This window comes from Globicephala melas, chromosome 1, assembly GCF_963455315.2.
Source record: "Globicephala melas chromosome 1, mGloMel1.2, whole genome shotgun sequence".
In the NCBI taxonomy this organism is placed as follows: Eukaryota; Metazoa; Chordata; class Mammalia; order Artiodactyla; family Delphinidae; genus Globicephala; species Globicephala melas.
In genome coordinates, this window is record NC_083314.1 from 83,048,874 (window position 1) to 83,061,782 (window position 12,909).

The window sequence follows — 12,909 nt, forward strand, 5'->3', positions numbered from 1 at the left end:
TTGAAAGTTTCTAAAGTTTCTCCAAATCATCATAAACATTTATTTCTTCTCTTGTGAAATGTGTGTTCATTGTTTTTATGGGAAGCTGATTCTTCGAAAATTAATAACCTGAAATATGAGACTTCCAAGGCAGCTTTAGCAAGAAAATTTCCCATATTTGCTTCTTGACTATCCCACCAGATTACCAAAGGATTTTGTGGGTTTCCACTTCTTAAACTTGGGTGGTGAAGAGCACAGTTAAACAGACATGGGCTTGAATCCTGTGCACTTAACCCTAGGATCTTGGGCAAGTTCATTAACACTCTGAGCTCAGTTTCCTCAAGAATAACAATACTTACATCACGAGGGTATTTGTGTGGGGACTGAATGAAATAACGTATGATGATAACATACCATAGAGTAATTCTTTAATAAATGGGACTGCTAATGTCTTCAACTCAACCACCTGTTTAGAGGGCAATCCATGGCAATGAGGCATAGAAAAATGCATACTGCTCTGAAGGAACCCTCTCTGCTGGAGACAAACTGCAACCACCCAGGAAACCCTGAGAGATCAGTCTAAGACCATTTATAGAAAAGGGCTAAGTGACCACCATACGCCATCAGTTTGGAAATTGAGAGACATTGTAAACGCAAGAGGGAGGAGATATGGGGATGTATGTACATGTATAGCTGATTAACTTTGTTATACAGCAGAAACTGACACACCATTGTAAAGCAATTATACTCCAATAAAGATGTTAAAACAAAGAAACAAACAAAGAAGCACACAAATGGCAGGGCATTCTTACTTCCCCATTCTCACCTGGTCCCAATACTGAGGAGCAGAGCTGGGCAGAGGGAAACCAAGACCAAGCTCCCCACCTTCCTGCCCAATGCGCTTTACAACCTGCGAGCTGCAGGCTGAGGCATCACAGCCAGGCTGAGGATGGTGGATGCAATTATCTCCCAGCCCTCTGAAGCTTCAGCCAGGAATATTTGTTGTCACTATCACATGTGATTATGACAGCAACGTCCTCCTGCAGAAGACAGAACTCTTTGTCCACCACCCGCCCTCTGTCACTGCCAGAGAGCAGGAAGTGGGGAGAGGGGCTGGCGCCCCTCTCCTCTTGGTCCAATTTCACACATTGGTTTTTCGGCATTAATAAATTGGTTACATTTGCCCCACATTTGGCAGGCGAGGTTTCTAATAACACTCTGATCCCTTCAGAGAACATGAATCACTGGCATGCGGGGGGCTCTGGTTACCTTCCCCCACTCTCTGCTGCTAAAGGTCCCACACATTAGCAGGGGTCAGGCGCTCGCCTGGGCCGGGGCAGAGTCTAGGACAAGGGCCATGGCTTCGAGGCACTGTCACGGAGCTCAAAGATTTTCCCTCAGAGGGAGAACAGATAACTTTGAGCCCAGGCAATGTGCAGCTTTCTTCAGCTGTCAATCCTACCTGGTTTGCATATAGATTGAGAAAACGTGTGAGATTTTACCACAAGAATCAGTCCAGAGAATTCGAGGCGGGGAGTGGGGGGTGGGTAGTGGGTGGAGAGGGGATGGGAGAGAAAAAAATGTGGGATGCAGATGTCTGAGAGTTATGTGCTGCCCCAGCACCACTTCCTTTGTGAAGCCGGGAATCTTGAGGGATGGATAGCCTTGAAAGAGGACAGTGTACGTTTCTCAGAGGCAGCTTTTCTTCTTGAAGAGCAAGTAGGTGTGCAAAAGTTCCATGACCAAGGGGAAGTCGTGAGAAGAGGTCCAGAATTAGGAGGCAGCCACAACTGCAGCCTTGGCAGGACAAACAAAGGGATAAAAGAAGGGGAAAGAAAGAAACTAAACAGAGCATGGGCAGGCCTGGGACAAACACAGGGAACAAACTAGGGGGAACCGAAGGAGAGAACAATGGAAAAAGAGAAAAAGAGAATCGAGAAGAGATGGAGAGGAAAGCAACTCTATTGAATCTGATAGATATTTTACGCTAACCTCCAGCTGGGGGAAAGAAGTGTCTTTACATAACAAGTATACATCAAATCCAGTTCCTGCCCCCCAAAGAGCTTACAGATCAGTTAAAAATATCGGCCACAAAACTCATCCTGGAACAGAATATGTCAGGATGTAAAACAGACATCAGTGCCATGAGAAAGAAGGGCAGAGGTTATCGTGGGGACGCTTAGTAGACGAGGTGGGTCTTGAGAGTCTTCTAGAAGGCAGGTGAGTTAGGCACAGGTGTGGGGTGGGGATTCCTGGTAGTACAGAGAGAGGAGAGGATGAGAGGGAGGAGGGGAACCGCGGGTAATGAAAAGACAAATAGAAAGGAAAGGAACATGAAGTCTGCCACCCACAGCTGCCTTAGTTACCACACAAGTCACAACTACCTTAACACTTTTATTCAAAGGAATTCGAATTAGAAACTTCCTATGGGATCCAGTAAACTCACCCCCAGCAGCTCAGCTCCAGGCCTGGAGGGAAGGAAGGGAAGCAGCTCAGTGCACCCTGAGCAAAAACAGGCAACTATTCTCTCCTGAAGGCACCAGGCTGGCCTCAGACAGAGGTTCCCAGTCAACCCACCTAAGGTCACGGACACATCCGAGTCTCACCTGGTAGATTCCCAAGCGCCCTCTCTCTGTGCCATATCCTTCACTCTGTGATTTTCACATTCCCAGGAAGGAAGATCTTTTCCTTTTCTGTTTTTCCCAACTTTTTATTTTGAAAATTTTAAAATCTTCACGAAGGTTGAAAGAATACCATACTGAACACAAGGGACACTTGAATTGTTTCACCAGTTATTAAAATTTGATTCCATATTCAGTGGTGTGCTGATAAACCTGGTCTCTGGGGGCAGGGGAGGAAGCCCTAGTTGTAGCATGTGCCAGTTTCTGTGGTGTAAAAAACTCTCACCATGACTGATTTCAAGCTAATTTTAAACCATTAGTTTAGCAAATGGCTTGCAAAACTCCTGAATATTTATCTGCTCTCAGGAGCTGGTAAGAGCCGGTTCCAGTATACCATATTTTTCCTGAACTATTTTAAATAACTTGCAGATATCATGGCACTGAACCAAATAATTTCAGCATGTGTCTCCTAAGAATAAGGACATTCTCAAACATAATCACAACATCATTATCACACTTAAGGGAAAAATTAGCAACATATTTCATAGTATTATCTAATATGCATTTCCTACTAAAATTTTCCAAATTGTTTCCCAAATGTCTTTCATAGCATTTTTAAAAAAATCAAGAATCCAATGAAGCCTCCATATTGCGTATGGTGTTTGTTTGTTTATTTTAATCTAATCCGACTGCTTTTTCAGCTACAGTTTTTTTATGACCTTGACTTTTTTGAAGAGTCCAAACCAACGGCCTATAGAATGTGCCACAGTCTGGGTTTATAAGGTTGTTTCTTATGGTTAGATTTAAGTTAAATATTTTTTAGTAAAAATAATCCAAAGGTGGGCTTCATATCAAAAGGCTCGAATAACGTCAGATTGTTCCACTATTGGCGATGCTCAGTTTGATCACTTAAAGTAATAACCACCAAATCTCTCCAAACCAAACCTTCTCCCCTTTGTAATTAATAATCTGTGAGGAAATATACTGATTCTGTGTGAACATCTTGTTACTCAAGAACTTTTTACTCAGTGGTTAGCATCTGCTGATGATACTTGCCTGAACCTATTATCACAGTAGGGGTTGAAATATAATGATTCTCTAATTCTATCACTCTTTCTGCATTTATTAGGTAGAGTCCTTTTTTTTTTTTTTAAGTTCTTTGTTTTTCAGTATGACTGTGGACCCATGGGCTTTTTTTCAAAAAAATTCAATGGATTTTAATCCATTACTGTCATTTTCTTTTTGATGTTCAAATTATTCCAAAGTTGGCCAGTGGGAACCACTTCAAGCAAGATCCTGTGTCCTTTTGACATGACCTCATTAATCTTTAAGTATTTCCTTTCTTCCTGGCACACCAAGATTCCCCAGGCTCACTTGTGTTTGCCCTGCACCAGAATCAGAAGCAGTTAGTTCTTCAAAGAGCCCTGATTTCTTTAGTGGGAAATGATATTTAGAAATCAAGATCTGGGTGCAAGGTGTGCTCACTGCTGCAGTGGTGTTACTGGTTTTAGATCCTTTTGGTTGACATGGTCAGGGGGAAATACATACAGATATATATATATATATATGTATCAGTGTGTGTGTAATTTATAAACAGAATATAATTTGTATATACATAATTTACAAATATATATATATATATATACACACACATACATATATACATATACACACATATTGAGTTCCCTAACCCCCAGTATCTCAGAATGTGATCTTATTTGGATAGGGTCTTTACAGAGGTAAGGAAGCTAAAATGAAGTCATTAAGGTGGGCTCTAATGCACTATGACTGGTGCCCTTATGAAAAGGTGAAACTTGGGTACAAAGGCACATACAGAGGGAACATGATGTGAACACATAGGGAGAAGACGGTCATCTACAGGCCCAGGAGAGAGACCTGGAACAGTTCCTTCTCTCATAGCCCCCAGAAGGCACCAAGCCTGCGACACCTTGATTTTGGACACGGCTGCCAGATTTTCTGTTGTTCAAGTCACCCAGTTTGTGGTACACTGTGATGGCAGCCCAAGCAAACCAATACACTACCATAAAAGCTACCACAAATTTAGCAGCTTAAAACAACACATATTTGTTCTCTCACACTTCTGTCAAAGGCTGGTTATGAATCTCACCAGCGTAAAATCAAGGTATCAGCAGGGCTTTCTGGAATCTCTATGAAAGAATCTGTTTTCTTGCTCATTCAGGTTGTGAGCAGTATTCAGTTCCTTGTGGCTGGAGCATTAAGGTCCCTATTTCCTTACTGACTGTCAACTGAGGGCTGTTCCCAGCTTCTGGAGGCCGACTGCATGCCTTTGCCCATGACCCCTTTTCTCTAACTTCAAGACCAGCAGTGGCAGGTTGAGTCCTTCTCATAACTTGACTCTCTCCTGCCTCTCCCCCCCTTACCTGCTCTTCTGCCTTTCTCTTTTACGTTTGAGGGCCCATGCAATTTCACTGAGCCCACTCAAGATAATCTGGAAAAATCTCCCTAAATTAAGAATTAATCTTAATTCTATCTGCAAAGTTTCTTTTACCATGCAAACACAGGTTCCAGATGTGGACAACTTGGGAAGGGGGGCGTTATTTTGCCTACTACATGACGACATCAATACATTTAGTTATTTGCTTTGTCCAACAATATGCATAGAATAGTTTTAGGATTCCAATAGCACTATAATTATTAACAAATAAGCAACTAAGTAAAATTAAAATTTCTTTGAAGTCCTTTTTATCCCTACACTGAGAAACTTCACATAGAGCATCATGTTCAGAATTTTACTTGAATCCTTTTGTCTGTGTGGTTAGATTGTCAATTTTTTTTTTTTTTTGCGGTACGTGGGCCTCTCACTGTTGTGGCCTCTCCCGTTGCGGAGCACAGGCTCCAGATGTGCAGGCTCAGCGGCCATGGCTCACGGGCCCAGCCGCTCTGCGGCATGTGGGATCCTCCCAGACCGGGGCACGAACCCGCGTCCCCTGCATCGGCAGGCGGACTCTCAACCACTGCGCCACCAGGGAAGCCCTAGATTGTCAATTTGATAAACAATTTGATGCATTTGTTTCTGTTTGTATTAAAATGTAAAGTTTGTTTTATTTTTTATCTTTTCACACAATTTTATTTTGTGAATAAGTAAAACATTTATACCACTTGGAAGCCAAAACTATTCGGAAAGATGTACCTAGAGAAGGCTCATTTGCATCCCTAATCCAACTCCTAAATTCCAAGGACTGGTGTGCTGGGAGCCGGCTTCTCTGATTGCTGTCACTGATGCTATGTAAGTCAAATCTTTGACATATTGATAGCAAATATCCAAGTACAAATCCATCATCATTTTCATCAATTACAACCACTTATTGCAGATCAATTACTGAGAACAAAAAAGAACAGAGCAGTCCCTGTCCCAAGGTATGAGAGTCTCCTTGAATAAACCTGGAATGCTGCAGAACAGGTGAGGGAGGCTCAGTACCTGACGAAAGGTTTAACTACATGGGGGTTAGGGCCTCAGGATGATCCCCCATTGATTAGGGTCCTGGAGAAAGGCTTCAGGGAGGACGTAAGACTTGATTCAGAGCACTTTAAGAAAGGAAAATGGCATGAGCAAAGGCAAAGAGGTATGTTCCAGACTGGGGAACAATTAGCCAACCAGCTTGGAGGAGTGGAACAAACACTTGAGCTGGAACTTGGTAAAAGGCATCCAGGTTCAAATGCTGCCATGTGACCATAGGCAAGTCATCACTCAACCTTTACATTTCTCAGTTTCCTCAACTAAAAATGGAAATAAGGCTAAGTAGAAGCCATTCTCAGAATAATTTGATAGTAACAGAGTTTCTTTATGGATATACTGGGGGTGGGGAGCATGGAGCTGGAGAATCAGGTCTGAAGCAGATAACGAAGGACCTTCATTACCAGGCTAAGAAGTTTTAATTCTATATTATAGGAGCCAGTGGGAGGATTTTCTTTTCATAAGTAATAAATAAATTTATTGTTTTTAAACAATATAAACTGTGGTTAATAATATGATATTTATTTCTGCAAATTATTGGGTTGGCTAAAAAATTCATTCAGGTTTTTCTGTAAGATCTTATGGAAAAACCTGAATGAGCTTTTTGTCCAACCCAATACTTTTTTAAAAAATTAAGCCATATGTACTAATGATCTTTCCATGCTAATACATTTTCTCCTTAACCAATGCATAAGTATTTCACAGGATAAATTAATAAAACCTATTTAGCAATTTCCCTACTGAATACATAGGGGGTTTTTTGTTTGCTTTTTAAAGACTTTTTTGATGTGGACCATTTTTAAAGCCTTTATTGAATTTGTTACAATATTGTTTCTGTTCTATGTTTTGGTTTTTTGGCTGCGAGGCATATGGGATCTTAGCTCCCTGACCAGAGATCAAACCTGCACCCCCTGCATTTGAAGGTGAAGTCTTAACCACTGGACCACCAGGGAAGTCCCCATAGGTTGTTTTTAATTTTACAACATTACAAATAAGGTAGTAATGTATATCATTGTACAGTAACCCTTGTGCCTTTGTTCACACAAAGGTACCTCCTTAGGAAGGGTATTTCTTGTAGTGGCTCTAAAGTCTCAACATGCATCAGAATCATCTCTCCAGGTGATTTGTTGAACCACAGATCCTGGATGCCACTCCCATAGTTTCTGATTTAGTAGCTTAGGGGCTGCACCTGAAAATTGCTCAGGTGATGCTACTATTGTTGGCCTAGCTTAAACTTTGAGAACTGTCTTTCTATACGATTGATTCCTAAAATTAGAGCTGTTGGGTAAAAGCATATGCAAATTTTTCACTTTAATGAATCCTGCACATTATCTTCCACAAAAATTGTATCAGTTTACTTCCCCACCTACAGTGCATGAGCATGCCCTTTCTCACACCCCTGGAAACACAGGCTATTGTAACTCTTTTACTTTTTTTGCTAATTGAATGGTAAAAAAAATGGAATCTTGGGAGATAAGATTGATGTTGTTTAAGGGTACAAACTTACAATGAGTAGCAAATAAGCCATAGTGATCAAATGCAAGTATAATGAATATAGACAACAATATTGTACTATAATTATGTAATGATAAATATAGCTACAAAGGCAATCATACTGCAATATATAAATGTATCAAAGGAACATGTTTTAAATTTACACAATGTTATGTCAAATATATTCAATTTAAAAAAATGGAATAGAATCTCATTATTGTTCTCTTTTACAGTATCCTGAATACCTTTTCATTATTTTTTACTGTAACTTCTAGTTTTTTATCTTATAAGCATAATGTTTATTGCCAAAAATTTAAAAGCTCTGAATAAGCAAAAAGAAAATAAAGTCATCCATGATTCCACCACACATAGATCACCCATAGTAACACTGGGTGTATGTTGTAACTTTTTTTTTCATTTAATAACATACCGTGATCATTTTTTCCATATCATGTCATTAACTGTTCTTCTCCAACGTCAGCCTAAATGGATGCATCATACCAATGGAATGTTTCTGAATGGGAACTGACACTTACAAAATGACTCTGGGAAGACTGATCTAGGAGCAAGATTTAGAATGGGAAAAGCCTGGAGGCAAGGAGAAGTTAGGAAATTATTGAAATAATACAGGAGAGTGGTGACAGTGCAAGTAGACGACAAGGAATGAATACAGGAAACATTAGGAAGAAAGAGTCAACAATCTTGTGAGCATCCGCGGTGGAGTGTGAGGAACAATTCAAAGCTAAGCCCAGCGGGCGTACCCTGGTTTCAGAATCATAAACTTGAGAGATGCCTTGAAAGGGACAGAGATCATCTTTCCTATCTTTGATCCATTAATTTATCTCAGTGTAAAGGTTTAGGGGATGGAAGTTAACTTTATAGAGGACGAAATTCATTTAGGAGTGCAGCAGTCTTGAAATCCCAGAGCCCAGTCTTCACGTCTCATTTCAATGTAGAGAATAATTATTTGAGAGACTATGGTGAGGTGGAAAGACCACATTCTTGAGTATTAAAAAGAGGGCATAGTGCTTCCCTGGTGGCGCAGTGGTTGAGAGTCCGCCTGCCGATGCAGGGGACACGGGTTCGTGCCCCGGTCCGGGAAGATCCCACATGCCGCAGAGCGGCTGGGCCCGTGAGCCATGGCCGCTGAGCCTGCGTGTCCGGAGCCTGTGCTCCGCAACGGGAGAGGCCACAACAGTGAGAGGCCCGCGTACCGCAAAAAAAAAAAAGAGGGCATTGTGCAGCCTCTTAACCTCCTTGAATTTTTTTGTCTATAAAATGAGAATGATAATATTTACTTCATTGAGTTGTTGTCAGAATTAAAAGAGAGGATATATGTGAAATGCCGGTCCACAGCCAGCAAATGTTTAAGAAGTGGTGGTTTCTTTCATCACTGTAAGAATAGCAATAATGTTAAGTAACAACATCCCTATAAATCACCCCACAACTTGGCTCCTAAATGAAGGAGTGTTCGTGGACAACCTAGGCAAGTCTGTTTGACAATGAAATGAAACTCATCAATGAAATGAAGTTAACTCTGAAACAGTCCCTTTTGTAAGTAGCCCTCTGCAGTGGCATGCAGAGTGGGCTGCGGCTTACCTCTTGAGCTGAAGCTCTGGGGATGTGCTGTGGGGTGGCTGGAGATATTCCATGTGTGCTGGATTCCTCCAGAGGTTGCCTGAGAACACTGCAGAGATGTGCACAACAGAAGCAATGAGGAGTTTAAATCAGTACTGACAGACTTGGTCCTTTTTCTTCTCTCCTTCCCCTTCTATCAGCTCACAAGGAACTCAGGCTCAATATTTAGCTCTAGCCTCCGGGTACGGGTGCCGATTGTAATAAGTCTGCAGGCAAATCAACCTCTCTCAGCTGTGATCTCCCTTCCTTAAAGTGGGGATGTTACTTCCTAGAGTAAGTCTGAGAAGCAAATGGGGTATTGCATTTGAAAGTGCTTAGCAGGGTATCTAAGAGGAGTGGACACTTACTGTTGAGTTTCTTCTGGGAACCTCTCTAAGGCTACCTCTCTTTAGGCCAGCAGTAAGTAAACCATCCCATAAAATGTAGCTGTTTCAGCTGCTTGGCAACCACTTAGTTGTATGATTAACAGAGGCACCAGAAAAGCCATCACCCTCCCCGCTCCCCAACCGCCCCCCCCCCAGCAAACTCTCTGACATAGCAAGAAACACGAAATATCTACCCTCCTAACTTAACTCTTGTCCCTCGAGGTTGAGGAAAAGAAAACTTAAGCTCAATCACCAACACCCCATTTGCCTTAGGTGACATGAAACGCATGTCTGCACGGCAGTCAACAAATGTTTCACCAGAGAACGTGGTGGTCTGCCAGAGAAAGTGAACCAACATTGATGCATCCACTATCTACTCCCATAGGTCAAGCCCTCTCATATGAGCTGTATAATCTTATTTACACAAGCCCACGGGCATTATTATCCTAATTTATCAGATGAGGAAACAAAGACTCAGAAAGATTGAGATGCACAGCATTATAGGTGGTAGCTACCTCCCCCTTTTCCATATTTCTTTTAATTTAGTTTCCCAACATATGTTCCTATCATCTTGGTTACTTTACAGACCAACAGTCTTCCAGCCCACGTGAAAGAAGAAGCAATAAAGACCATATTTCCATCTTTGGATCTGTCCAGTTTCATCCAATCCTAAACTAGTCACAAGTTAAATTCAACACATGCAGTGTTAAACTCTACTATCCACTATAGTATTAAACTCTGTAGCTTTACTATGTACTATCAAGCCTACATTGATGAGACAGTGAACAGGAGAGAATTATATTTTTTAAGTTAAAACCTGACTTGTTTACTCACTTGCTAAAGACAAATTTTCATACAGGATGAACCAGTTCCTGAATTTTTTTTTTTAAAAGACCATTATGTTTTTAAGATGAAATGAATGGAAATGTGCTGTTTCCTGCTGCCCTGTCTCCCTGCTCCTTTTCTCTTTCTCACGGTGTGTGCGTCTGTCACGGGTTTCTTCTGTCCAGAGATGCTCACAGCTGTTTCCCTTCCTCTCTCTTAAGCTCTCTAGGGCAGCTTTCATTCTTCTACCTCAGCACGCCTGGGGCCACGTGGAAACTCCCCCACGGTATGATTGCTTCCACACTTTTCTAGGCTTTAAAGAGTATCAGCTGAGAACAGCTTATTGATCCCAAGTGGGGAATCCTCCCTGGCAGAGCAATTTGCAGTTGATGAAGGAATGTTGAGGCAGCCTTCTCTTCTTCTGGCCCCCACCTCCACACCCCACCTGCAGGCTGACACCCTCCAGCCCAGAGCTCATCCTAGCTAGTGCCTCCTTTTCTAAGTATTTCTGTGGAATCTGACTTTTCTTTCTCAAACACTGATCAATTTTTTTCTTATTGAAGTATAGTTGATTTAAAAGATTGTTAATTTTAGACATACAGCAAAGTGACTCATTTATTTTTTTCATATTATATTCCATTATAGGTTATTACAAGATATTGAATATAATTCCGTGTGCTATATATAGTAAATCCTTGTTGCTTATCTATTTTATGTATAGTAGTTTGTATCTATTAATCCCATACTTCCAATTTGTCCCTCCCTCTCTCCCTCCCTCCCTCTCCCCTTTAGTAACCATAAGTTTATTTTCTATGTCTGTGAGTCTGCTTCTGTCTTGTATAGAAATTCATTTGTACTATTTTTAGATTCTACATATAAGTGATATCATATAGTATTGCAATATTTATCTTTCTCTCTGACACTTCACTAAGTATAATATTCTCTAGGTCCATCCATGTTGCTGCAAATGGCAATATTTCATTCTTTTTTACAAATGAGTAATATTCCATACACACACACACACACACACACACACACACACATCTTCTTAAGCCAATTGTCTGTCGATGGGTATTTAGGTTGTTTCCATGTCTTGGCTATGGTAAATAGCAGACACTGATCATTTGAACCACTTGATCATTCCAGTTTTAAATTAGACCTCTATCTAGTTTAGAAGTTTTATTTTGAAACCCAAATATGGAGAAGAATCAGTTGCTTCCCAAGTGCTTAAGTCCCAGGAGACATGGATTATACATGCTCAGGTAACATCATACCTTCTGCTACCCACCAACAGAAAAGCGGTGGCGGGGCTAAGGCAGAGCAGCAGATGCTGTTGAACACGTTATTCTCGGTTAACAGGGACCTGCTGTGGTCTTAGTGCTCAGCACCGAGTGAAGGAATGAGGAAGGTAGCAAGCAGTGTTGGAGTGCTCACTTTGCTCCAGGCACTCTGCTAGTCATGGTCAAACATGGGGATTTATTAATACTGTCCATAACCTCTCTAGAAGATTCAGCCTCACGCTCCTAGAAAATGAAGACTTTCCAAGGACCTTTCTCCTATCATCGCTATTTTATCAATGAAAAAACTGAGCTCAGAGAAGTTAAATGGTTTGCACAAGCCCACGCAGCAAACAAGTGGCAGCAACACAGGCAACCCAGTCCTCTGCCTCCAGGTTCAAGGCTCTTTCCGTTTCTCCACCACTGGCAAGGGTTCCATTGACTCAAAATTCACACTGGAAATAAAGTCAGTGTGTTGGATTTTCCATTTTGGTACTGCGATGTCTGCCATTATTTTATTTGGTCAACATTCCAAAGGTGACGCTCCTTTTCAGCCCAGGTACTGACTATGAATGCAGCTGCCTGGTTTGCAGCCTCAATATTCAAACTCTCTGGATCCCCTTAGCCCACTTTCATAATGACAGGCTTTCCCTTCACAAAATAGAACTTTCATTAAGCAGCAAAACTACAGATTTACTTATATTAGCATAAGTTCACATTTTAAAAGGCTAATAAAATTTGGAGCAACATTTTAAAAAAATGAGTTAAAAACAAAGATGAGTTAACCTCAAACTTAAGCCTTTCCCTCTTTCCATACTCCGCTTCAAAAAGGAATGGTTAACTGTTCTTTTCAGCTACGGTATTAAGGTCATAAATTATTCTTCTTCCTGACACTCAAAGTCTGCTGCAGGATTTTTCCTCTAAGGAAATATGTCACTGCTAGTCAACAAGAAAGACTGTTCTTTGCTTTTCAGTGTGTGCCCTTTCTACTTTATATAAAAGGCTTTTTGTTATTATTAAAAGTGGAACCCAAAATCCTAACCTATAACAGAATTAAATTTTACAATACATTGAAATAAATCATCATACAGATTTTAGAGACATTATATAATTCATTCACAAGTATACAGACCATCTAAAATAGCCTCCCTCCCATGAATGTTTTATCAATACCTCTGTTCCAGTATCTTTTCATCTCTTTGGTGAGTAATTTC

The 12,909-nt window shown here is 41.0% G+C and overlaps 1 protein-coding gene across 5 annotated transcripts in view; it reads right to left on the reverse strand.

Annotated features, from left to right (window-relative positions):
• HAO2 (hydroxyacid oxidase 2) overlaps positions 1-12,909 on the reverse strand; it is a 214,661-nt gene that overhangs the window by 132,137 nt on the left and 69,615 nt on the right. For 2 of the 5 annotated variants that reach the window (XM_060300687.1, XM_060300696.1), the window contains one exon: positions 9,190-9,277. The exons of the other annotated variants lie outside the window; for them this stretch is intronic. In XM_060300687.1, the coding sequence (XP_060156670.1) occupies positions 9,190-9,277 (88 nt within the window). The remainder of the gene's footprint in view (positions 1-9,189; positions 9,278-12,909) is intronic. 5 annotated transcript variants of the gene reach the window in all.